This window comes from Centrocercus urophasianus, unplaced genomic scaffold (genome assembly GCF_019232065.1).
Source record: "Centrocercus urophasianus isolate 14NV4802_14NV808 unplaced genomic scaffold, USGS_Curo_1.0 seq_12, whole genome shotgun sequence".
NCBI lineage: Eukaryota > Metazoa > Chordata > Aves > Galliformes > Phasianidae > Centrocercus > Centrocercus urophasianus.
Genome location: NW_024884364.1, coordinates 2196309 through 2213037, shown reverse-complemented (window position 1 = coordinate 2213037; position 16729 = coordinate 2196309). Strand labels below are relative to the sequence as shown.

The 16729-nt window shown below is 40.8% G+C and overlaps 2 protein-coding genes across 6 annotated transcripts in view; one reads left to right on the top strand and one right to left on the bottom strand.

Moving 5' to 3' along the window:
- Positions 1-15015, top strand: part of CLCN1 (chloride voltage-gated channel 1) — a 61915-nt gene extending 46900 nt beyond the window's left edge. For 4 of the 5 annotated variants that reach the window (XM_042809828.1, XM_042809827.1, XM_042809826.1 and 1 more), the window contains 11 exons: positions 2122-2191; positions 3708-3818; positions 3952-4165; positions 4789-4922; positions 5392-5618; positions 5736-5841; positions 7494-7576; positions 8254-8292; positions 8925-9029; positions 11176-11262; positions 11760-15015. In XM_042809828.1, coding sequence (XP_042665762.1) covers positions 2122-2191; positions 3708-3818; positions 3952-4165; positions 4789-4922; positions 5392-5618; positions 5736-5841; positions 7494-7576; positions 8254-8292; positions 8925-9029; positions 11176-11262; positions 11760-12152 — 1569 coding nt within the window. In that variant the 3' untranslated portion in view covers positions 12153-15015. The remainder of the gene's footprint in view (positions 1-2121; positions 2192-3707; positions 3819-3951; positions 4166-4788; positions 4923-5391; positions 5619-5735; positions 5842-7493; positions 7577-8253; positions 8293-8924; positions 9030-11175; positions 11263-11759) is intronic. The other variant, XM_042809825.1, reaches the window with a different exon arrangement.
- FAM131B (family with sequence similarity 131 member B) overlaps positions 9977-16729 on the bottom strand; it is a 62775-nt gene continuing 56022 nt past the window's right edge. The window contains exon 8 of the transcript XR_006167301.1: positions 9977-10240. The gene's annotated coding sequence lies outside the window, so the exon portion shown is untranslated. The remainder of the gene's footprint in view (positions 10241-16729) is intronic.

Sequence of the window (16729 nt, the reverse complement as noted above, 5' to 3'; positions counted from 1 at the left end):
TCAAGCTGCTTAGAAGAAAAGAGCCACTGCCATGATGGCACAGGACAAGGGGCAACCACAGGACGGGCTGAGCCAGGCCATGTGTGGGCCATGGGCCCTGGGTTGGAGGTGCCTGACTTAAAGTTTTCTCAAATCATGACATAACTGCTCCAAGTAGTTCATTTTTTATACATTCACAGTTGGGATACACACGTTAAAAAGTAACTGCAGCTTTGACTCTAGAAGACTTGACCTTATTCTCCAATTCGTTATGCTCCTGATTCTTAGTTGTATTTGGTCTGAGTTTGGCAAGATAAAATTTAGGTGGCAGTATTCTACCTATGCAGTTTGGTGGCTTCTGTAGCCATCCAGGAGCCTCTTCATTGAAGTATTCAAATGGCAGATGTGAAGAACAACAGCCAGTATCAAGCTGATGGTCCAAACCATCCTCCCTGCATATTCCTCTGCCATGAGCTGAGATATGCTGTTTTGCTGGTTCTTTGCTACCTTTGTGGAAGGCTTTACATTATAGCCTGTGACATCATAGCCTGTATACTAGTTTCTTTTTCCTTTTATGCCAACCAGCCTATAACTGCAGAAAATTTGTCTTAGATGGATTTCTTCAAATTGACTGTCTAGAGGTTAATACCTCATCTGTCTACAGCTACTGCATTGTCTGCATAGGCATCACCTCATCAAGGGTGGACCTTGAACAGGAATGATTTGCCTACTCTGAGGAAAACAAGACATTCTAGTTCTTTAGGAGAAACCTGGAAGTATTGCTCTTCATATGCTGGACTGTTCTTGCCTTTCTCCTACAGAAGAAACTGCTGCAAAGGAATTGACAGTACATTTCTTTGTACAAGCTCTTGAAATAGCAACATCCTTAGTGGATTTTTCAGCTATGGAAATTTCCTGGCCTTTCGCCTAAGAAAAGACAAACTTACTGGCACTCAAGGTGTTTGTAAGAATAGGCTGTTGCCACCAGAAGGCTGGACTAAGTCAATATTTGGATTAGCCTCAGCACTACTCAGCAGCCAAGAGGGCAAATCATGTTCTGGGGTGCACTAAACATAGCATAGTCAGCTGGCCGAGACAGTTCATTATCCCACTGTATTTAACATTGAATCTTGAATCTTTATTTTTTTATTTAACATTGAATCTTGAAAATTGAATCAAGCCCCACCTTGAATCTTGTGCATAGTTCTGGGCTCCACAATATAAAAGGGATATTAAGATACTTGCATGTTTACACAGGAGGGCAGCCAAGCTGGTAGCAGGTCTGAAAGGCATGCCCTGTGAAGGCAGGCTGAGAGTACATTCGGGCTGCCCAATCTGAAAAAGGCCAATTGGTCATTGCTCTCTGCAGCTTCCTGATGAGTGGGAGTAGAGGGAGGTGCTGGGCTCTGCTCCTGAGTAACAGTGAGAGAATGCAAGGGAACAGCACAAAGCTGCACCAGCAGAGGATCAGATGGACATCAGGAAAAATGTATTTACTGTGAGCACAGTCGAACACTGGAACAGGCTAGGTACAAGCTATAATAAGGGAAACTTACAGCAGATGGGCTTCAGGAAAAAATTCTGCCTTGAATTTGGCTTCTCAGAAACTTCCCAGAAAAGCTGGGGAATCTCCACCCGTCAAGATGTTCAAAGTTTATCTGGACTAGGCCCAGAGAAAGCTAATTTAACTTAGGAATTAACTCTTCTGGAAGCAGGAAGTTGAGTGAGAGACCTCTAGAGTTCCCTTTACAGTAAATTTTTTTTGAGGCTATGAAATCCTGATAATCTCATTTTATGAAATTATTAATAATAATAAAAATAAAAAACCTGTTCAGAACAGTAGGAAATCTTACCTTCAGAAGTTCAAGGCAAAGGTGTTCTCATGTTCATTCTCTTGGTGATTTGGCTTCCCTGACAACACAGCAGTCACCCAAAGGTCTTCTGCTTCATTGTTGGTGTGATGCAAGAGTTTCTCTAACTCCTCTTCACACCTCACAGCCCCTTAGCCCTTCACCTCCCAGCTGAACTGCCATATCCATCAGATTGTGTCTCCTTATGGATTTACACGTTGGTCAGTAGAGTGGGGCTGTAGGAAATGCTACTGCTACTCGCTAACAACTGCACCCTCTGCCTCTGTTCTAGTTCTGGATGTCTGTCATCGCTACCACGATGCCAATCCCCTGTGGAGGCTTCATGCCTGTTTTTGTTCTAGGTGAGTTCCAATTTTATGTTGCAACATATGGATCTGACAGGTAGAAAGGACAAGAGATGGTGTGTACGTTCCTGGTAGGCTTCTTCGAGAGGATACAGAGTCTAGTTATCACTTCATGCCTATGACAATCTTAGTCAGCAGTTCTTATACCAGTCTCTTTTGTCCACACTCTTATACCTAAATGCTGAGGACATCTTTTATCATTTTACAAAAGAAAAGCCAAGCTGCGGAAAGACACGCTGAGTCATGGTCTTCTCATTTCTCTGACTCTTCATCTACAGAGAAACTCATACTACAGCTAGCAGTAGTTGCTCCTTTCACTCCTGAAGGCCAATGAGAAGTCACAACCTCAAAACTAGTACCTGCAATGCCACTTCTCCGTCAGGGAGTGCGATGGCATATGGGAATTTATTATTTATCAAGTTGTTTACAAGCTCATGAAGTTCAGCATTAATTATCCACAGCCCTGAAATTAAATGAAGTGTGTTGAAGTGTGCTTACAATCTCTGGGTTCTGGAAGGCAACAACTGAACCTGAATCAGTAATATGCCCTTGCAGTAATGAAGGCTAACATCAAACAAAGCTGTATTAGTAAAAGCCCAGTCAGCAAGGCAAAGGAACAGGTTATTTTGGAGCAATTGGCATTCTGCAAACAATTCTCAAATACTATTTTGTGTCCATCCACGCAGGAAGTGTGACAAAGTGCACTGAGTCTAGTGAAGGGCCACTGAGATTGTTGGGGAGCAAACAAAACAAACAAGGACAACCTGAGGAAATTGGGCTTGTTCAATCTGCAGAAGAGAAGGTCAAGAGGAGAGCTAACTAGGTTTCACCATCTAATTCAGCAAGGTATAAGGAAGATAGAAAGACTCTTCCTGGAGACAGCTAGTAAAGAGGAAGCAAAAAGCACATGTTGCAACATGGGAAATTCTGATTGACATGGGGAAAAAATTGTTTCCCTGGTAAAGATTCCCCAAGAGGATGGAGAATCTCCATCACCAGAGACTTCTAAAGCAGGTTTGGTCAAGGCCCTCGGTGACTTGATCTTACTTTGAAATTAGCATGTTGTGATCAGGGCTCAGACCAAAGACTTCCACCTGTCCCTTCCCATCCAAACTTTTCTGTAAGCTTAAGACTCTAATATTTTGGACATTCATAGAGTGAGTGCACATCAATCCTGAACTGTGATTTGGACTGACGTGACACAAAATATGCTGTCTTTTAAAAGACATTTCTCCCTGCCTGGGAATCACAAATACCTCCATGCCTCGTACATCTGAGTGGAAGAATGAGGGTTCAACTGTATTTACATATCTTAGTACATTTTTTTCCTCTTGGAGTTCAACTTTTGTATTTTGTAACTGAAAGCTATTATTCAGTCCTGGTGTCATCTTTATGTAAGTGTTGGTTTTGTTTCTGTTAGAAATCACCCCAGTGTTTACCCAGCATAGCTACATAGCGTAGACTTTATGCTCTTTAGATGTTAAATTCCATAATTGCTGGTGATGTTTTCCAGGTGCTGCATTTGGACGCCTTATTGGAGAAATCATGGCATCTCTCTTTCCAGATGGGATCCTCTTTGATGGTATTGTTTACAAAATCTTACCTGGAGGGTATGCTGTCATTGGTGAGTCTTCATGTCTTCCTCTTTCTCCACCTAATCCCATCCCCATAACTTTCCTGGCCTACATGATGTTCTGTTTCTATATCACAGTCTTTCTTCTTCTCTCCCAATAACTTTTCCATCCTATCTGGGAAAGGTGCAGCAGCTCTGACAGGAGCAGTGAGCCACACTGTATCCACTGCGGTGATCTGCTTTGAGCTGACAGGTCAAATTGCCCACATCCTGCCCATGATGGTAGCTGTCATTCTTGCCAACATGGTGGCCCAGAGTCTGCAACCCAGCCTCTATGATAGCATCATCCAGGTGAAGAAGTTGCCCTACCTGCCAGATCTGGGCTGGAATCATATAAGGTACAGCAGTAGAGCAGAGATGGAGGTGGGGAGAATGAGACCGTGGGAGAAGAAAAGGTCATGAAAAGCAGACAGTGTTACAAAGAAAATAAAAATGCAGAATAAATCTGGGCTGAGAAGAAAAAGCAACAAGAGAAGAAAAAAGAGGTGGAATAGAAATAAGGTCCATACACAGAAAGCACAAGTTTGAATCATCTGCAATATTACTGAATTTCTGTAAATATTACCAATTCACTTCAGTTTTGAAGACTTGGACATTTGGATTTTTTTTCTTTTAAAAATGTTTGAAACATTTTATTTGGATACTTTTATACTTTTAAAAAATATAAAATCAGCTATTCACCTACATGTGTCTCTATATAAAATGTATATATAATATACGTATATATGTATGTATATATAAAACATGTATGTGTATGTGCATGTATAGAAATGTATTTTTATTGTGGAAGATAGTGGAGTGAAATAGAACTGTAATGAAATCCATGTTGATACTGCTCCAAAGTCCTCCTTGGTTACTCTTAGAGATGATCAATTAGCAGCTCTATAAAGAACACACTGAGGAACTTACCTGCTATACATTTTTAACATTCTAACTCTTCATCTTGTCCATATATTCACAGCAAATACAATATCTTTGTTGAAGATATTATGGTCCAAGATGTGAAATTTGTCTCCTCCAACTGTAAATATCGAGATTTGCAAACTCTACTCCAAAGCACCACTGTTAAGACTTTGCCTTTGGTGGACTCACCAGGTAAGCGACTGGTCTTTCCTGAAGGCTGTCTCAACTGAGTCAAAAGAAACTCTCAAATTACACACTTTGAAGAAGGTAGTGTGGTCCAATATATAACATGATTCATACTAAAAACTTTCCACTATGATTAAGTATGAAATAAGATTGTTTCAGCTTTAGCAGACAGGTAAGATGAAGTGTGAGAATTAGATATAGTATGTAAGAGATGTGTGGCAATTTTGACAAAAGGGAGGGATCTTGTATAAGTAAAGAGCCTGTTTCTGTTGTTCTCAGGAGTGCACAGATCAGGGATGGCTAGCTTCCCCCAGCCCCAAAGAATACTAGCAGCAATTAGCAGGGCTAATTTTATAGCTTGTGATAGTGCTGCTTCCAGCATTTCAAAGAATTTAAAAGGAAGAAAGGGCAATGTGTGGCAAGTGGCATTCAAAACCATGAGGGGACTGAATAGTTTCTCTATTGTGTTATGCAGAGACCATGATCCTTCTGGGGTCTGTAGAACGATCCGATCTGCAGGCACTCCTCCAGAGACACATCAGCCCAGAACGGCGACGGTGCCTCAACAAACAAATGCAGCAGAAGCTGGCTGAGGCACCTTATGATGGACACAGCAAGGGATCAGGAGCAATGCTGCCAAAGCTGAAGCATGAATCTTTCGTTTATGTTGATGAGGATGATGATACAGATGAGAAGGCAGAGGTGAGGGAGAAGAAAAGAGACTTCATTATAGACTGCTTAAGAAGCAGTAAGACATTTGGAAAGACTGAGAAAGAAATGACATGGGGTGGACCTTATTTTCTCTCCTTTCCGTAACAGCAGCCTCAGCCACCAAGCCCCTCTCCTAGTCACCCAGAGGAGCCCAATGGCCCAACAAATCCTCTTAAACAAACGCCTGAAATTTTGGAGCCACAGCAATTCTCAGGTATAACTTCTGGCGTGCCCCAATCACACCTTAGTTAGATTATGGAAGATTTAAAGCTTACTATATGTAAATGTCTGTGCAAGGTGCCGGCTTCTCAGTTGTGGGGAAGAAATTGTTCTCAGTCAACTTTCTCTGCTTTTCTTGTGCTGGCACTTTGAAAAATGTACCTCACAACAATTACCTGAAATTATCTTCTTTTCGTGATCCTCTAGAGAGCATAGCAAAAGTAGGCCCACTCAGGCAGCTCTCTCTCTGTCAGTATCCCCAATTCCAAGGTTTGCAAAAACGTCTCCTTTGACTTTTGCTGGAGGTTCTGCATGTGAACATCCCACCACTTGGCACCTTCACCTTGTGAATTATTCTGAGAAGTCTGAGAGCTGAACATATGTACTTATTTTTGGAGTTGCTTGGCCATTTCCAAAGCTGAACAACTCCTCCCTTGGATGCATATCTCTTGGTTTCAGCTTATTTAATATGAAGGACGAATACTGACTTACTGTGTTCTCTTTGTGCTGCTTCACCTTCATTAGCTTTGTTCCCACAACTATGTTTGTATCTCGTTTCTGATTCCTGTATCATGTATATTTGATACAGGATGGTTTAGTTTGTTTTTGTTTGGTTGCTTTTTTTTCCTTTGTGTGCCTTGAAATACGCAGACAGCGAGTTCACACAGTGGTACAGCCAAATTTTCAGAATTAATACAGAGGATGTAGTTCTGGCTCATGTTTTTAGATACCCAAATATAATATAGCCTATAACGTATCTGGAGCCTTAACACCACTTGTTTATGACTAAACCTTTCCAGCATACAAAAATTCACTTTATGCTATGCTGCCAGGGCAGTAGAATGGTGGAATAGCAATTCATTTTCCTTACCAAATCAGAAAAACAATTATATCAAAACAAGGATATTGTGTGAGACACTTTAAGTGAAATTAGTGCTGAGTTATCAAGGAGTCACAAAAGAAAATGAAGGAGGGATGACTTCACGAGGCTTTCCCTTCCATAATTTTTACTTTGGCTCACAGCTGCCATAGTTTCTGACCAATCTGAACAGCCTTGTTCACAACAGCACCAAACCCTATACTTTCCCATTTGCTAATTTCTGACTGTCCTGCCTAGAATAATTCTGCAGTTATTCTCACTCCCACTGTTACGCTATTGGCTCAGCCCATGGCCTTTTCACTCCCTCATAACTGTCAAGTCTGGCTAATTGGTATACTTTGATTTGAAGTTATTTTCAAATTTCGTTCCATACTCAGCCTTTAAATCAGATTCTCCTTATGTATTTCAGAAACCCTATAGCAGTTTCTTTCTTGTATCATATTGTTTGCTGTCTAATAGTCTTGCTTCTGTTTTTCTCCTCAGGGACACTGATCTATTAACATCATCTGTGTGGGCTATTTTGTAATGTTTTCTTTCCTTTCCTTAAGGAAAAGATATTGCATGGAAATATTTATCCTGGCATGTCCTAACCATCATCTTACAAACTGACTGCTGAACTGTGGCTGGCTAAACCCTGTCACGTACAGTATAAAATGTCCCTCATATTATTTTCTAGCCTGCCTTGGGCAAGAAGATAACCATGGAGCTTTGTATTTTTGTCACTCATTCATTCTTGTCTCTTATCCACATCTGTTTTCATTCTTCAGACAGTTTCCGGAATTTGAGGCAACTGTTCCAGCAGCTCTTGTGCCCTTACAACCGTCGACCTGAAACACAGAGTGCTGTCCAGGTTAGGGATACAGAAAGCCTAGCAGTAGCCTGGAAAGAGAAGGGATGTGATGGAAATAGAGCCTTTCAGCATCTGGCCAAATGATGGACATACATATGGTCATGAACTCCGACAGTGTCAGTGGGGAACTCCCTCCAAGGAGAAAGGATGTGATTACTGTGAAGGAGTGTACATCTTGCTCATGAGCCATTTGTGCTCAGGTATCAAGGCTACCATCATGATTGAGTCTGGGCATCTTTTTTTCCCAGCAAATGACATCATTTCCACTAGTCTGAAACAAAGTGCAAGTCTAGTTCATTTGGCACTATTTTTGGCTAGCTAAAAATGAAAAAAAGCTTTCGTCTTGTGCTACATTAGATGCCCTTGGGCACCGGGTTGGTGGATATCATACTGAGTCTCTGAGAGATCCACCCACTCTAGGACGGTAATTGGGCCCCATGTGAAAGCATCCAAAGCAGTACCAGATGGCCCTGTTTAGGCACCTGACATAGGCCATTTTTTTTGGTAAGGGAAGAAAATTAAGTATAGAGTGCACTTTTCAATGTATGAGTATGAAGAAAATCTAATGACTTAGTAATATATTAACTGAAATAAAAAGGGGACCACAAGGTGTAAGGGGGTTATGCACATCTTTCCTTTCTGTACTCTGTGAAACCGAACAGCGTTTTCTTCTACAGGAGCCAGTGGAAGTCATTGAGACAATGACACCAGAAGAGGTAAGACTGAAAGGGAAGTAAGTCAAGTGAGTGTTTCTTTTGCCCATTCTTTATCATTTGCAGTTCTTCCCGAACTCTTAGAACAGTAATTGCCACATAAAACCATAGATAAACCCATTTTCTTCTTAGATTTGTATAGGAGGCAAGTCTCACCCATTAAGAGATTTTTTCTGCTAGATGTAATGAGTAAGGCATCGAGTAATCTCATCGAGCTTTGAAATCAGTCCTGCTGTGAGCAGGATGTTAGATCAGAGGCCTTTGCAGGTCTCTTCTCACCTAAAGCTATGGGTCTATGTTGTTCCTTCATTCTTTGCAAAAAGGAACTATTACCTTGTAAAGACAAGTGGAAGATGCACTCAGGAAGGAAAGCTAAGATGTTCACTCCCTCTTTAAGCAGGAAGGAGCAAAACTCTCCCTCCCCGGAAAACCTCAGAGATACTGGAATTTATCTCTTCACACAGGGACTTGATATCTTCTAAGAATAAGAAACCTGAAGGAGGTGATATAGTATGCAAGGCAGGTGGATAATATACATTGGATGGACAAATGATTAATGGGAGAATGGGCACAGTCTGGGTACATAACCAGCAGCACTGCTGATTACTATGAGTGGTTCTCCTTTCTTCTGTTAGATAGATGCTTGGGAACAAGAGGAGCTGGAAAAGGATGTGTGCTTTGAATGCTGCCGCATAGACCCTTCCCCTTTCCAACTGGTGGAGAGAACCTCTCTGCACAAGGTGGGTGCAGACATCTCCCTGAGGCATACTGTTTTTGTCCACCATATCTATCATTAAGTATCGTCTATGATATGTCTTTTCCTTTTCTTCACCTACTCACATTGTCCTCATCCAATTATAATTAACACCAGCAATTTTCACGTCCACATACAGGAGTAATTTTTTTCTCTATTTTTCTGCATGTATTTCCAGTCTCCTGGAAAAAGAAAGGCTAGAGGTTAAGAAGTTTAAGTTCTGTTGTTAAATAACTTTTGGACACACGTAGGACTTTCCAGCCATTGCATCAACAGAAGCACTATATGCAGTGCTGCCTGCAGGCATTACCTGGAGATACACACTGCTTTGTTGGTGCACAGCACTGGAATGACTACTCCTGGATTCCTCAAGGTGTTTCTGTCAGCGTGCAGAGCATTTCTTAATGTGTGAGAAAAGCTGTTTCAAACTAGTCTACCTCATAAGGTTGGTCTTCACTGATCTGAAGCCCAAGGAAAGAAGAAACTAGATCATACTGGTGACCAGTGAGTGATAGGACTCAAGGAAATAGCATAAAGTTGTATCAGAGGAGGTTCAGATTAGATATTAGGAAGAGTTTCTTCAACAAGAGAGTGATTGGACTCGGAAACAGGCTACCACAGTAGTGACCACAGCCCCAAGCTGCCTGAGCTCAAGGAGCATTTGGACAGTGCTCTCAACCTTCAAACATAGGGTTTGAATGTTGGCTGGTACCAGGTAGAGACAGCAGTTGGATTCAGTTATCCTTGTTGGTACCTTCTAACTTGGAATATTCTACGACATGACTTCCAGAGTTAATATAGAATGACTGAGGGAAAAAGCAATCATTATATAGCTATATCAGGAGAAACAGAGGATTGGAGTTTCGTTAAATGGAAAGGAAAATTGGCCTACTGAAGCAAAAGCACACAGTGCAAGTTTTTAATCATTATTTATTTAATGTGAAATGTCAGTATATGCCTTGCACAAAATTAATTACCATTATCAAAGCGGTAAGATCTAAGCCTTTAGCAAAATAAAAAGAGGCTGACATACTTAAGATGGTGTTTTCTAAAGGACTGGCTGAAGGAATCTGAAACTCACTAGTATCTGAGATTATAGAGGTTACAAGATGTGATACCTGGAGAATTCCAATGAAGAACATTTCATATATCTCTTTCTTTGTCAGAGAAACTCTGAAGTAACAGACAAAAGTCAACCTAAATGCACAAGAAAAAAAAACAGGAATAAGTAACCAAACTGAGGTATGCACGGTCAGAGCTAAGTGTGAGAATACTGACAAGAATATCACAGATTGTGATCATATTGTACTTAAGCAGTTTGCTTCTCTTTTGCATGAGAGTAAAATGTCTTCTGCATGAAGACTGACATTTTCCTTAGTTTACAATCAATTCCGCATGTCATATGATGCTAAAGAAAAAGATAAATACCAGCTCAGAAAGAACTACTTTGTGTAAGTCCACAGCCATAGCTCAGCTTAAAGAAATTAAAGGTAAAAAATATTCCACAGATAAGCACTGAAAATGCTTAGTTTCAGAAAACCTGATCTTTAAAGAATAGTAAAATAATATAGTATATGTAGGCTGGAGAAGACTGATAGCAGTGTAATACCTATCTTTTTCAGAATACTTTCTAAGAGAAAGGTATTAACTCTTTTCTTTTGTTGCCACTGCATTGGATAAACAGCACCAAGATTAGACAAGAAAAGAACAGGAAAAAAAAAAAAAAACCAACTTCTGGTGATAAGGAAAGTACTGGAACAAATAACCTAAGAAAGTTCTGACTATGCATATTACTACGATAGTTTTATTTCCAGCATGAAATGAAAAGGGATCTGTGTAAGTCCTTAAATGCACAGGGAGTTGTATATGAATCTCTCTCCAGATGGAGGATGGAAGTGATTTTGAGAATGTGCTCTGCATTATCAACACACTCCTACCTACAGAGGGGCAATAGAAGGACCAGAGATTAACATTTGCTAGCTACAAAAGGGGAATGGAAGCAGTAGTTTCTCACTTTGGTTACCAGGCTTGTATGCCTTTGGCATTCCTGCTTCTAAATCCTAAGTCCACCAGGTATCACCTTACCAGTTTTCAAGGCCCCTGCATTTTTTTGTGTGTGTTTTTCCTCTTAGACGCATACGTTGTTTTCACTACTGGGCCTCAGCCATGCCTATGTAACCAGTATGGGAAAGCTGAAGGGAGTGCTGGCTTTGGAAGAGGTAGGTACAGATAATCTCAACTCCTAATCAAATGCAAATGTCTTGTGCATCATTGCAAAACACTCACAGGTTGGAGATCCAGCTTGGAGTGTATATAACTGTGCTTGCTCTGTTTTCAATCCAGTGTTGAATTCTGACTCATCACTCTGAGAGCTATGTAGAGGCAAGGATTGGGTGACTGTATTTCAGAGAAAGCAGCAGATGTTATTTACAGGCACGTTAGACTGTTTGTCCTTTTCCTGAAAGCAGACCTCTTAACCGAGCAGCTATTATTGCCTCAGTAGTGCAGGATTTGTTATTTACCGTGGACTAATTACAATACCTGTATGAAAGATGATCTCAGGCCCCATCGCTTATACAATGATGTGACTCTATCTGTGAGTCCTTTACCCTGGAGAGCCGATGAACTTTTGGGTAGGGCTGAGTCAGGGTAGGGCTTTTGGGTAGGGCTGCTTCCTTTCAGCAATTTTTTCTCTGAACTCTTTCTCTTCTAATAGCTTCAAAAGGCAATAGAGGGCTCCACACGCTCCGGAGTTCGCCTCCGCCCTCCCCTTGCCAGTTTCCGTGACACAAACAGGACTTCAATCAGCAGTGAAAAGGTCAGCCAGGGTGCTCAGGTGTGGAGCCAGCAGGACAGCAGCGTGGTGGCAGCGCAGCAAGCAGCAGACTTGGGGACAAAGAGCACACTGCCTCTGCACTCACTCTCTCCACAGCCCTCTCACTTACATGATGAAGGGGAAGGCCTGTGCTCCAATTATGCCACCGATACCGAGTTGGAAGAGATGGAGCTGACAGGACCAGTTAATGAAAACATCTCAGACATCTTGAAGGACATCAGCCTACACACCACTGATCTGGATGAAGATGAGGATGAAGATGTCCCGTTATAGGTGGTGTGAGGGCATAGACCATCGTGTTGAGCCAGTCTTGCGTATGCTCCTCACAGCTTTTGGATGCTCTTTGCAAACCCCATAGAGAATTGATTCAGTTGGGGGAAGGAACATAGGACTTAACCTTTTTTTCTTCTGCTTTATATACAAATATCAGTTGGGTTATTGAGCTGTGTACAGGAGTCAGATGTAGTCTGCAAGGTGACTGAGGGCAGGCTCATAATGTTAAAGGCCTCTGCTTTCACTTGTGGTGAGCAAGTGTCTACATAACATGTCAGAAAGGATCATAAGAGGGCATGAATATTACTGGACATAATCAGGATGCCCTCGGTCAATCCTCCATATATAAAGTGGAGGGGGTGCAAATCTTCTCCACTGGTGTCATCCTTATAGTCACACCTGACATGCAGGCACCAGTGCAAACCTGACCTCCAGCCAAGAAGTGTACTGCTGCTTCTGTCTGCAGTCCTGTCTATGTTGCTCCTTTTGGCTAGCTCTTAACTTGCACCCCCCAAAACATTCCCATCTAGAACATTTTTCCTCTTTCTTAATTTTTACTCTGGGATCTTCCTGGGTGGAATTGCAGTTAGATGTTTCTCCACTGACCTTTAGCAGAGCCATACCCTAAAATCAGGTGAAAGGAAGGAAAATCCTTGGTCTACATTTCATGTCTTGAATTCAGCCAGGGCTCAAAGAAAAGCACTGAAAGTGAGGAAAGCCTCTGTCTTCCCATCTCTAGAATTTTTAAACAGAATGTGAAAACCCTAAATGGGGGCATCCTCTGTTGGAGGGAGAGGAGTAAAACATCATGTACGCGCCTGAACAACTGTCAACTGTGTCTCTCAAAACCACTGTTGGAATTTTTACAAAGTTATAGTCTTAAAATACAAGAACTTAAAATTAAAAAAAAAAAAAAAAAAATTAAAAAAATGGAGTACCAAGAAATACAGGAGAGGGAATCATTTTCTATGCTTTGGAAACAGGTTCATCAATAAAACTCATGCTCTTTTTCCTGATAATTCTGCTCTATTTATTTTCCACATATTTCTGCATGTCATAGATCAGAGAATTCTAGCTCCCACTTTCCCCTGTGTCTCCAGTGACTAGAAGTAGAGACTACAGCCCTTGTCTACAGCATCCCTCTATTCCAGATGTAGATCTGAAGGAGATCTTGATCTGTATCTTGCAAAGAGATGTCTCATAACTTCATGTCATGGATGCAAAACCATAGTATCCAAGGGTAAGATGTTGCTTTAACTCACTGTCCTTGTGGGGTTTTCTCAGTAAACATGCAGAATTCGATTTGGCCTATTCTGCAGCTTTTCTCTAACATTCTCTTTCTCTTTCCATCATACTTTCAGTGTGTCAAAACACTTAGATGTGATCCCAAGTAGGCTACTGGATGTGTTTTCACTTATCAGCAACACAGAAAAAATTCAGGCTCTGAGAACATATTCTTGGGAATATTCTCCTGGATTTTGAGCCACATCCCTTTCCTTGATATTTATAAAGCATTATCTGACTTAGAATGACCAGTTTCACCTCAATGGATGGTCTTCCATAAGCTGTCTCAAAAGTAAGTAGAAAAGACAGTTACCTCAAACCTAGTCTCCCTAGGAAAATTCCCTTCTGGCCTTAATTCCAAGGACTGACCTTGTACTAATTCACTCTTCTGATACTCGTGGATGGAGAAGTCTGGTAGAATGAAATCTCTTAGAGTCTCTTGGAGAGGGAGAGATTTGCTTTCGTTCTCTGAACTGAAGAGCTCAATAGCCTACTCTGTATTCTTTTACATGATCCCTCTGTTTGTGCTACCTAGGGACAGCCTTTCTTTGTCTGAAGTGATCTTCAAAGATCACTCCTTTGAGGGCCACCCTGTCCTTGAGAGAAGCCAGTTGCAATGTGAAGGCAAGTCTTTAACTCGCACCTACCTCCACCTGAGGTTTGGGGCATATTTCTGACAGCCAAGCATTAGAAAACAGCCTGTAGTTGCTACTTTTGTGCCACCTTCCCCTGTTTGCAAAGAAGAGATAATACAACCGCTATTTTTCCCAGGTAACTGTGATACACCTTGGTATAAGCAGAGAGAAATAACATTCCTTTTAAATATCCATAAATGCACAGTGAGTAGTAATATTCTGAGACCAATTATGACCTGAAGGTCCATGTATCCTCAGGAAGGACAAGTTGCTCCGATTCAGCCCTTTCCAGCAAGTACAGATTTGGTTCTACCACATTTTGCTTAGTGAAACTACTGCACTGAGATAAGATGGAGAAATTTAGAGGCTGGAGTCAGTGCATCTCTGCTGCTTCTAGAATACAGATACATGTTCTGCTCCCCCACTTCTCCTGTAGTGTATTAGAAGAACATGGATTTGACTGGATGGGAGAGCAGATGGAATCTAAATCAAAGTCAGAGAGTGCATGAGTCACGACAGACAGGTTGTGAGCTGGGGGAGATGAAGCTGGAACAAAAAACCATGCACATGGAAGGGCTTGGGAAGCTCACAGTAAGAAGCTAACCCGAAAAGTTTCAAGAGATTTGTTACATGAGGGTACAAGGGCATATACACACATGCCTGCACAAACACACACATGTATCTCTCTTCCTGTTACTGTTAGCTGTCTCAGAGTAACTTTGATGAACTGGAATGCTCTCTGTGGGGAAGCAGTAAGCAGTAAGATGCATGTTTTTACTGCTGCTTTTGGAGACATCGCTCAAGATCCATTCCAGATATGTCCTCACCCTTCGAGCAGAAGTGGTATTCATCTGTGTCCCTTTCTGAGAAAAATTATGCCTACATGAATATGGACTGGGAGCCAGGAGGAAACAAAAAAACATACTGCAAAGATGACCTGTGATGTCTGATGATGTTTCCTCTTCCATTTTTCCTATAATAAAATCTTCACTGAGTTGATGCCAAGTATTTTAGTAGGTGTGAGATGTCCAGTTAGCTGACACTGAACTGTTGTCAAGAAAATTCTACATCTGCTCTTGGTCAATCCCAGCACACTCCTCCAAAGTTTAAACTTGAAACTTCTCTCCTACATACAAAGCGTCATTGATCAGTCACTATACCTGTCTCTCATCCTGTCAAAGTTTGACAGAACACACAGAAATAATTTTTCTCCCAGATGAAACTATCCCGAAAATTTGTTTCATCAATGAGACCCTCCTCTTCATTGAAAAAAAATCAAATCTCAAAAATCCAAGTTCAAGCAAGCCTTGAGAAACAAGAAGTTCTGAAGCTGTTTTGAACAACAGAAACTTGCTTTTCTCCTAGATAACCTGTGCAGTTGCTTAGAATTACTTATTTTAGGCAAAGTTTTGTGTCACACCAAGCTTGCCATTATCGCTCAAAGTGCTGATACAGTGTTCATCTTGTTCAGCATTTTCAACTCCAAGCACATGCTGAACTACATTTGGTACCCAACATATAAAGAAATAGTCTGAAAAGAACATGATCAGAGCAGACATTTTTAGGAAATCACCACCAAACACACACATACAAAAAGCCACTAAAAATTACCCTTTTGCCTCGTATTCTCAGAAAATGGAAACCAACTCTCATCTAATTGCCAGCTTACTGTTTTTCAGTTAATGAGTGCATGAATTTATTTATGAAATTCTTATCTACCAAAACTTGGAAGTCTTCCTTTTATGTGGCATTTAAATTTGAAAACAGAAGTCCTGTTTTTAAAGTCATATGTAAGTTAAAAATAAAGAAGGTAAGACTAATATGACAATGGATAAGGCTTTGGATAGTTATGACAAGGATAAGGTGCTTTGTCATGACTTAGATGAAGGAGAAATCACATATTGACAGATTAGTGGACAACCAAAAAAATATTCTTGAAAAAGAACCATGTAATTTTTTTTGGTTGACACATTATTTCAGAATTAAAAAAAAAAAAAATTCTAGTTTGTTAATCCACAGACAGGAAGAGAGAGACAGACAGAATTAAGAGTACTTAAAAAATAACTCTGCATAAATACGCACACACATACAGGTGATGCAAGCACTGTACAGAAGTGTTTTGTACATGTTTTGTGGCCAGACAGTACAAGCCAGGACAATAACTAGCTGAGAAAGGAAAGATCATTACTTGCCAAATTAGTCCAATCTTAGTAAAGGTATAATTAAAATCATACGTTAAATATACTGTAACAACTAACACTGAGTTGTTCATGGCTACATAAACAAGGATCTGGGCACAACTCTCTTAACAACTAAGCACTGGATTAATTAATTAATATTAATAATTTATATTTCTGCATAAAAGCCATGACTGAATATTAGAGAAAAAGACTTCTTATTTTAAGCCACATGATGCAAAATTTTAAGTTTTTTATTTATGGAAAGCAAGCTTAAACTTGGCCTGGCTATAACTGCAAGTTTTCTTTGTGTCCTCTTCTCATAGAGGACAGTCAAACAGTCAACAAGTACAAAGACACACACACACACACACACACACACACACAGAGATATCACAGAATCACAAAATTGTATGAGTTGGAAGGGACCTCTGGGGATCATCAAGTCCAACCTTTCCGCTAAAGCAGGTTTCCAGAGTAT